At 39.2% G+C, this 9,994-nt stretch overlaps 1 protein-coding gene across 1 annotated transcript; it reads left to right on the forward strand.

Annotated features, from left to right (window-relative positions):
• The first annotated feature begins 75 nt into the window (after positions 1–75).
• socs9 (suppressor of cytokine signaling 9) lies at positions 76–4,827 on the forward strand. Its single transcript, XM_047391619.1, has 2 exons — positions 76–215; positions 2,827–4,827. The coding sequence occupies exon 2, from the start codon at positions 2,990–2,992 to the stop codon at positions 4,613–4,615; it is 1,626 nt and encodes a 541-aa protein (XP_047247575.1). The 5' UTR covers positions 76–215; positions 2,827–2,989; the 3' UTR covers positions 4,616–4,827.
• The last annotated feature ends 5,167 nt before the right edge of the window (positions 4,828–9,994 follow it).

Below are 9,994 nucleotides of genomic sequence, written 5' to 3' on the forward strand. Positions count from 1 at the left end.
TTAGATATGCATTTTAGTAAATATAAAATGTCGTCTTTGCTTTTATTTTATAAATTTGACACGATCATGTGTAGATTTTTACTTCCGAGTCGTACGTTTTTTCCCCCCTACTGCTGTTCATCAAGCTATGAAAGGCTTCCTACCTTGTTAACGTCCTTACTTTATCGGGGAAAGAAGATCTGGTTTAGATGGGAAGTTAATTACAACTGCTTAAGGTATGTTTAAACTTTGTGTAGTGGCAACTAAAGCTGAGTTTTACAAGTATTTACTTTTTGGGAAGTCGTTTCTTTCCAGGGGTTAAGTAGCCAAGTTAGCAGAGAGCTAGCTGCTAAGCTAACTTAGCTTCTACCGAACATAACAGCTGACTTAGCATAGATGCTAACTTGGCGCTTTCTGTCAGTATTTTTCCCCTTATGTCTTTAACGGGAATATTAGGTCAGTTCGTGACAAAAACAAAATAAGATTTCCAACCTTAACGTTAGTTTAATGCACAGAGATAAAGTTGGTAAATGTCTAAATCTTTCTCGACATTAAAGTAAGTTGGTGTGATATGAGGAGACAACCGGACGTTTAAATACTATAAAATCAAGTTTACATCGCCGTGTTTGGCGTTAAGCCGAATATAAAATGAACCGACTATCTTCACTCGGAGGTCTTTATGTTTGCCATTCCGTTTTCTCCATAATATAAATAATTAGAACAACGTTATTCGCTAATTTTAGTCACTTTTAATTTTGAATGGAAGTAAAAAAATAAAAATAAATCCTAAAAGGTTCATAAATTCAACTTGCGTGTCAGAGTTTAAGTTAAAAGGATCTGTGTTAAACACGGGATAGACAATCCACCCCTGTATGCGTTAAATGCATTTAAAAAAAATTGCATGTCGCAGCACCTTAACAAAAACCGCGCTCCTATAAAGTATGGATGTTGTTTGCTGCTTTTACATTGAGAGGGGCATTAGACATGTAATCTGCAGTTTACAGTGTAAATTACCTTTAGCGTTAATTGACTAGAACTAAAGTTGAATATTAAACAGAAAGAGGAATCTTACTTTAATATAAAGCTGTACTTTATGCTTGCAAAACTAATAGACAAATTACTGTCTAAAATATACAGGTCGAAATATCTGCACGTTTAACTTAAAAGTTTTAACTTTTAAGTCACGGATCCAACAAAATGCCATTATAATCTATGGCATGTGTATCCCCAAAGTCCTAAAGACTAAATATAATTGCATCACTTGCAATATGTAATCCTGATTAGATGGAAACCTTTGCAACCCAGTTTTGATTGTTTGCATTATTTTGGACAGTCATTGAATCATATTTTTCTGGATCCTAGAAAAGGTGAATACTGTCTGACCATAAAATTGTTTCTTTTTTCTTATATTTGTCTTGAGTATTTGTTTTTCAATCACTTTACAAAAATGAACCCTCTTGAAAATACAATTATAACCCAGGTTGTTTAGATTGTATCAGTGCATAAACCAACCTTTCAATGCCAGAAGTAAAGAAACACATTTATTGACACCCTTGGTATGGATGTGCAAACACATTTAAGTAGCAGAATTTAACACTGAAAAATAGAGAGAAAACCAGCTATTATTTTATTTACAATTTAGAAAACACACCCAGTGTTAGAAATAATGGCTTATTTCAAAATTATTGGTGGCACAAAAGTGTTCATACCTCTAACAATCTCTGTATATTAAGTCTCACTGGAAGTTTACTGTAGTTAATTAATTTGATTTACTGTTCTATTTACTGGATTTCAAAGTTTCAATTTATTTTAGCCGCTAGGCTGAACATGTAACCTTATTTATTTTGCCACCTTGCACAGTGAGCATGATGGTAGGAGAGATAACAAATCTCCAAAGCTCATTTTTAGAGAATTGTGAACTAGTGGCATCTTTCGAGTCTCTAAAAATCTTTAAACACTATCTACATGCCAACTAGTTGTTTGGAAGGTATGCTGGTGAATAGCCTTTTTTGTTTGGCCTTCACAAATATAATCATTTTGAGTTTGCTAAGCTCCGCTGGGACTTTCACTGGAACTGTGTACTATGGTTTGATTAGACTCAGACAACTACAGCATGGGCAGGGCTGCTGGGACACAATATGAATTTTGTGGAAAAGCACCTAATAATCACAGGTAATCTTACAGCAGAGGATCTATGATGCTGTGCGCCACTTCCCTTCAAAAGGTCCAGGAAACCTAGTTGATTTTCATGATATATCCGAATATTTTAAATAGAATTCAGATGGTGTCTGCCAGAAAATTGAAAGTGGGTCATCACTGGGTGTTTTAACACACTAACATCCAAAACGTCAACTCAGAACTAATTTACCAGACTTAAAATCAACTTTCTTCCATGGCCGTCTCAGTCTTCAGATCTCAATCCTATGAAAAACCTGCAGAGTTTACTGAAGATTAGAACACATAAGACAGGACTGTGGAATATTAAGAAATATTGTACAAATAGTAATGCTCAAAGATCTCTCAGCCTCCTCAGGCTTCAACCTTGTGAAATGTTATTAAAGAAGACTAACGGCTGTAAAAAGTATTGACTGTAGGGGTACAAACTATTTTGCCACTCGTGGTTTATTACTTTATTTTTTAAAACTATTTTTTAACTATTTCCCTACTGAATAAGTGTACTCAATTCAAAGCTAAGAGCTGTTTCAAGTTTGTTTGGGAGAGATTAGGAGACCGCATTATTTTCAAGGCTTTTTACGCATCCTTGGTAGGGGTGCAATACTTTTCTTTGCATATGTACAGCATAATTTTTTGCTATGATCTATAAACGCTGCTTTTATTTTTTTGCAGGTTGTTTAACACCTATATGGCCACTACGCTTGGACATTGATAGAAACATTTGAAACTAGCGATGCGGATGGAAAACTTGCTGAAAGATAACTGCATTTCCAAGTTATCCCCTGGCAACTTTCTAGAGTGGTACAGTTGTCACTGCATCTCCAGATAATCCATAATGTCATTACCAAATGAGTCAGAAAACAGAGGGAAAGACCGACAGAGGGGAGCCCGCCCAAAGGTGAGACAGAGCCGGTCAGAAGAGAGAAGAGACTCCGGCGGAGGTCGGAAAGGTGGAAAGGGAAAGAAAAAAGGGCTTTCCTCGCATGAAGCAGCAGCTGAGCGACCTGTCAGTGATGGGTTTGAGTATGGTGAGCTGTTAAATGATCTGGAGGCCAGGAGCCAAACCTCCTCCTCCCCTCAGAAGGAGATCTGGAAATGGCAGGGCTTGGATGTCACTGCATCATCTTTGGGGCAAGGTGCAGCAACCAAGCAAGGTCAGGCTCCAGTTAGCTCTGCCACAGAATTACCTGCTCTCTGCGAGGCAGAGGGCAGAGGTTCAAACAGTAGCCGCACACTCAGGCAAAAAATCCAGGATGCAATGGGACAGTGTTTTCCGATAAAGACGCACAGTGCTGCAGCACCAGCTCCAACCCCACAGGCCTTTTTGGCGTCAGCTGCCTGCGCCCCCTCCAGGCGGAAGATCCATCTTAGTGAACTGATGTTGGATGACTGCCCATTCCCTGTAGGATCAGAGCTGGCTCAGAAATGGTATCTCATTAAGCAGCACACAGCCCCCATTACCCAGCCTCCCCTGTTAGATTCTACAGTAGTGTGCAGCGCCCCAACTTCGGCGATGGCTGCTGTGGAGGACGTGGACGACAAGCTGCGAGAGCGCAGGCGCATCAGCATCGAGCAAGGAGTTGAGCCACCTCCCAATGCAGAGATCCACACATTTGAGGTGACAGCTCAAATTAACCCCCCGTACAAGCATGGCCCCAAGTTAGCTCATGGCATGAATGAATTGGCTGGGACTGACGGAGCTTCTGCTCATCAGCAGGAACAGCTGCTTCTCCAAAGACAGCAACACCAGCTCTTGCTTCAGAGCTGCTTGGATACTCTCGATGAAGTTGCAGCCTCAGCCTCTGCTTCTCTCCACACCTCTGACATGGCTTCTGACTCTCTGGTTGACCCAGAGGTGACTGCGAACAATTTGACCTCAAGAGTTGCACTTCCTCAGGCTGAGCATCAGGTTCGGTCTGAGGAAGGCTACCGTTATCACACTCAGATTGATTACATTCACTGTTTAGTCCCAGACCTGCTGCAGATCACTAACCTACCATGCTACTGGGGAGTCATGGACCGCTACGAGGCGGAAACGCTGCTGGAGGGAAAGCCAGAGGGCACCTTCCTGCTGCGCGACTCTGCCCAGGAAGACTACCTCTTCTCAGTCAGCTTCCGCCGCTACGGCCGCTCGCTGCATGCGCGCATTGAACAGTGGAACCACAACTTCAGCTTTGACGTCCACGACCCCAGCGTCTTCCATGCCCCCACTGTCACGGGGCTCTTGGAGCACTACAAGGACCCCAACTCTTGCATGTTCTTCGAGCCCCTTCTCTCCAATCCCATCCACCGCACACACCCATTCAGCTTGCAGCACATCTGCAGAGCTGTCATAAGCAGCTGCACCACATACGACGGCATTAACATGCTCCCCATTCCAAATGCGCTGAAAAAACATTTGAAAGAGTACCACTATAAGCAGAAAGTGCGAGTACGGCGGATGGATACGTGTTGGGAATAAGAAGCAAGTTAAAATTGACTCAAGGACACAACCAAATACACCCCTATTTGAAGTACTGTGTATAAACTTACACGACACTGTATTTATTTATTTTATTCCTGCTGTATGTCATAAGTGTACTACACCCCACTGATGAGACAATATGTAATCTCAGTAATGCACATTCAGAATGATGTTAAACTCAAATTAAACAGTTTTAGATTCATGCTGTTCAGGGGACTGCATCTCCTCTGTGTTTTCAAGTGTGACTAAATCATCTTAATTATCTGATGAGGGTATGAATCAAGATGATTATAATGGAACTGCTCATTGATCACACACCGAGAAGCTGAAACACATCCTTACAGAGATTGTCACAAAGGTGTCGAAGTGAGCAGGTTTGCAGTATTACAGCCCTGGGCAAAAGTCTTAATGCTCCTTGAACTTTTTCACATTTTGTCATGTAAAAACCACACATTTCATTACATTATTTGGGGATTTTGTTTTTGTAACACAAAGAGGGGTAATTTTGAAATGTCAAAAGGATAAACATTTTTGAAAAGTTTACATCTAAAAATCTGGTGTGCCTCTTTTGGGCTGATAACCCCCAAATAAAGTTCAGTTAAAGAAATTGCACCTTACCACTAATTGGTCTGAGTGTAATTAAACTGCATGTAAATACAGCTGATCTGTGAAGACCTCAGATGCTTGACCTCAGAATACTACTGAAATATCTCAATCATAAAGACCAAGGAGCTCACCAGACAGGTCTGGCATGGCTCTATACGTTTGGCTCTGGTTGCACTGCTGTGCCTACATTTTATTTCTTAGGTGCACCAGCACAAAAGTAAAGTGCACCCAAATCGCATTTAAAACCACAGTTTTAAAGGTTCACTTTTGCTTTGTTTTTTGCTGTTCATATAGATGGTATTGATGATTATCAATCTGGTCAAAACAAAATTCTTTGCAGCACAATTGTACAAGAACTTAGTAAAAACCATTTGGTGCTTAAACTGCTTCGCTGAGCCAAAATGTAAACTTAAAGCATCTTCAGATAAATATAAAAACAAAAGTAACAAGTTTTAAAAGTGCAAACGTTGTAAGGGCTTCAAACTGAACATCTCTTGGTTCAATGTTTTATGAGCTAACCTCCACTACAGTCACATGGCCCTCGGATGGCCAACTTCTGTAGAATTTGATTTATTATATATATAAATTACATGATATAACATTCCTCTAAATCATCATTAATGGGATATTGCTTATTCATTCCCATGGGGGAAACTGAGTTGTCACAGCAGCTAGACAGGGTGAAAATGGTGCACATCTAAGAGGATAAATTTTAAAAGCAATAATAAAAACATAAAGAGGATTTGAAAATTGAAATATGATTGCTGTGTTTGTAATATTGTTGTAAGAGGGTGAAAGAAATAGCGAATTAATATGTGTAGCGTAAAAAAAACCCCCGAAAGATCTGAACAGAACAGATGTACATTAAATAAGAGTTTTCTCTAGGCTCCTCATCTCTGTCACGTGTCCCGGTTCAGGTGTCATGCTATGGTAGGTATCCCTAAAAGACTTTACCTGCGCTGCTGACTGCGCAACTAGACGTCTCTGGTGACGCCCATGAACAACAAGGAGGCAATCAAGTCACCGAGTCTTTTGTTCTTCAAATTTCTTTTCGAATGGCTGCTCGCATTGGTGCGACCACAATCTTTTTTTTATTTGCAACATTAAGAAATTAGGTTGCATGTGCCCTGCCAGGAATAAACATGTAGAGAAATTTCAAGCAGGTTATGTTATCAAACAACCCCAAGCTCTAATAAATGAAGTTGGTGTGGCCAGATGAGACTAAAATAGAACATTTTGGCCTAGATGAAAATGCTTTGTGTGGCATACCATGCCCACCATTAAACATAATGGTGGCAGCATCATACTGTGGGGATGTTTTTTTAGCACTGAAAGGGAAGCTAGTCAGAGTTGGCTCAGTTGATAGAGCAGGTGCACCATGTGGAGAGGCTATAGTCAACATGGTTTTCCTGTTGTAAAGATGCTGTCTGTTCACCTTGTAATTTTCACTGAGGAGTTTGGGTGTTTATACTTTGTTTTAAATAAGAATGAGGAGGGCAGGCAGCCCGCTCTGTCAGAAAGAACTATCACCTCTAAGTTTCTAGCTAAATATTACTGCTGCTGAAATTGGCTTTTTGTCATTTGCTTTGGCTATATAAATCAACACTTTGGTTTGGTTAAAACCAGTCAATATTAACTTGAAGCTTATGGATTGAACAAGAAGGTGTTAAAGCTGGGAAACCTTTTGTGTCAAAGCAACACAGTCACATTCCAGAGTCAAAAAACACCAACTTGTGTGTTCATGCATATTTAACTTGCATACGTTATTGAGTTAATTTAATTACCGGTAAGCTATTTTTCACAATTCATCTCGGTCTTATATTTTGAAAAAACTAATAATCTTAAAAACCTTGTGTGTTTTCGTGTGCAGTTTGGTCCATTTACAATAGCTTTCTTCAGAATTACTGACTAAAGAAATGCAGATGTACTCATGTTCAAACACCTCAGAAGGTTTCATGGATAGATGTATCACCTTTGATAGAACAGGTGATAACAAGGATGAACCCTATGATCTCACACCCCAAAATAGTAAGGAGGTGGTAATTAGTGTTGCATCCATCCAGCAGTTCATCGTCCATCCAGATCATTTTCTTACAGTTTACAATAGTGTTCTTATCTTTATGTTGTACACTCAATCAAGTAGTTTCTAATTGGTGGGATAGAAAGTGCAAGATAATGCCAAAAATTGCATTTTACAGCAAAGTCACTTACCAATGAGACTTAAAACTCAATCGCTTAACAATCTTTTCTTGGCTCCACTATAATATCACTTTTGATTCCAAATGCTTAGTTACCTGTGAAAATCAGCTGCAGTCGTGTGTTTTACTTATTTAAATGCAGTGCAAAAATATTCATCCTCCTTTTACATTTTGTCACATTACAACTAAAAACCTGAATGTATTTTCTGTGACAGGCCAACCCAAAGCAGGGCATCAATTTGAAGTGGATGGAAAATGACACATGATTCATAATTTGTTTATACAAATCATCTGAAAAATGGACATGCAGTTGTATTCTATTCCCCAAATAAAATCCTGCACTAGCAACTGCCTTCAGACCCCATCTAATGTTAAAATAGAGCCCAACTTTATGCAGTTCAAACACAGCATAAAACAGCTGTTCAGTGAAAGCCTCAGGGGTTTGTTAGAGAACATAAGACAACAAACAGCATCACAAAGACAGAGGAACACAGCAAACAGGTCAGGGATACGTTTAAAGCAGGGTTAGGTTATAAAATACTTTCCCAAGCTTTGAAAATCTCACAAAGGGCTATTAAATTCATCAACCAGAAATGTAAACAGTATGGCAGAAGACATGGCTGTCCACTTAAACTGACCAGTTTTATTTGCAGTTGGTTGAAAAGACATGAAGGGAAATCCTAGGAAATCCTATGAAAGAAGGTCCTCTGGTCAGATGAGATGCCATTTAAACAATTTGGTCTGCATGCAAAATGCTAAAACTAACACTGAACATCGTTCTGAATACGTCATACCCAGAGTAAAACATGGTGGGGGGTGCATCATGCCGGCAAATCTGGAAGAAAACCTTTTAGAGGCTGAAAAAGACTTGTAGGACAAATGTTTACCTTCCAGCAAGACAACAGCCCTAAACATACAGACAGTTACAATTAAATGGTTTAGATCATAGCACATTCAGGTCTTGGAATGACCTAGTCAAAGTAAAGACCTAAGTTTGATTGATATCTATGGTATCACTTGAATATTGATGTTTACAGCTGCTTTCTGTTCAAATGGACTGAGATTTAACAATTTTGCAAAAAAGAATTTGTTAAAATATGTAGAATTTTGGTTTGTCCCATCAAATTTAAGTTTTAAAAAAGTGGATATCTGAACACAAATCAGTAGATTGAAAGTTCATGCTGGTGTGTTTTGTTAGAAAATGAGTAGATGTCCAGAATGTTTGTCATGACTGAGGGACATAATTTCTCTTTTTGATGCAGTGAAGTATAGTACTTCGCACAAGTCTCCAGCTGCCTTTGACTTCTTCATGTTTTTCTGTATTTCAGGACCTCTTGATGTCACTGTGGGTGTTATTTCTGGTGCAGCAAAGCACACCACATCCAGTTGCTACTAGCGATAACACCACATGTAGACAGATGGGAAAAAGACCAAAAAAGTTCAAGCTAATAATGCACAGTCAGGCGGTAAGTTAGTCTTTAAAAGCGTGGTGTTTCAGAAATCATCCTAAATGTCTTGAATTCTACATCCTGCTGCTCCTTTGCTTTCTGCTCATGACACAATGTCATCTGTGGACTCCCCTTTGAGGTTAAATTGCATAGAGCCTGTGCCAACTGTGCTCATGAATTTTAAGAGGTTCAAAAGTGGCCTTTATGAACTTATCACCAGTGATGCAGTTGTATTATCAGAAAACAAAGTCTGACTGTTGTGCTGCCTGGTTTCATTAGTCCGCAGGATTGGTCTGTTGTTCTTTCTAATTAAGATGTAAAGCACCAGGTCCTTCCAGAAAAAAGAAATCATCAGACTATCTTTCCTGCTGTTTGGAAAATGTAGGGTGTCTCTACTCTAAGCTTCCACTCCTGTTTTAATGATGAAAATTACCGTAATGAATTGGCTCAGGTGAATCTCCAGAAACGAAAGGAGAATGAATATGTTTGAGCTTTTTGTGGAGTGTGACACATTAGTTGTCATGGAGACAAAAATGCTACAGCCCTGAAAAGCTCTCCAAAAAGGAAACAGTCCATGTATTTTTACAAAAAGCACTAATGACTGGCAAAAATAAATCAAAAATACCTACAAAAGCATTACCCCAGCAACTGAGCACAAATGAGACATGTTACTGAAATACCTCAAAAAAGTTAGACTTATTTTACGAGGACTACATGACTAACATAGAGGTCCATGTCAATATATATACAAATAGCAACAAAAGGTAATTTATTTCAGTAGTTTGGTTCAACAATTGAAGTCATACAGATTTAGCCCACACAGAAGTATTTCAAGCATTTATTTCTCTTAATTTTGATTTTTCAGAAGAGTGCTGTATCCAGGAAAATATTAACTGAAAGTTGAGTGAAAGGATAAACTGTGACAGAAAATGATGCACAAGCAACAGAGATGACCACATCCTTTGTATGATTGTGAATCAAAGCCTGTTCAATATTTTGGAGGAGATTCACAAGACATAGACTGTGGCTATCCAGCAGTCAGTGCTTCAAGAGCCACTATCCTTGGCTATAGAAATAAACACCTGAAATATATCACTCTGTGTGTAATGAATATGCAAGACATG

The sequence above is a fragment of the Girardinichthys multiradiatus genome, chromosome 18 (assembly GCF_021462225.1).
Source record: "Girardinichthys multiradiatus isolate DD_20200921_A chromosome 18, DD_fGirMul_XY1, whole genome shotgun sequence".
Taxonomy (NCBI): Eukaryota; Metazoa; Chordata; class Actinopteri; order Cyprinodontiformes; family Goodeidae; genus Girardinichthys; species Girardinichthys multiradiatus.

Excerpts from the sequence above, each read along its gene's own strand:
- socs9 (XM_047391619.1), top strand. The coding sequence starts at position 2,990 with ATGTCATTACCAAATGAGTCAGAAAACAGAGGGAAAGACCGACAGAGG.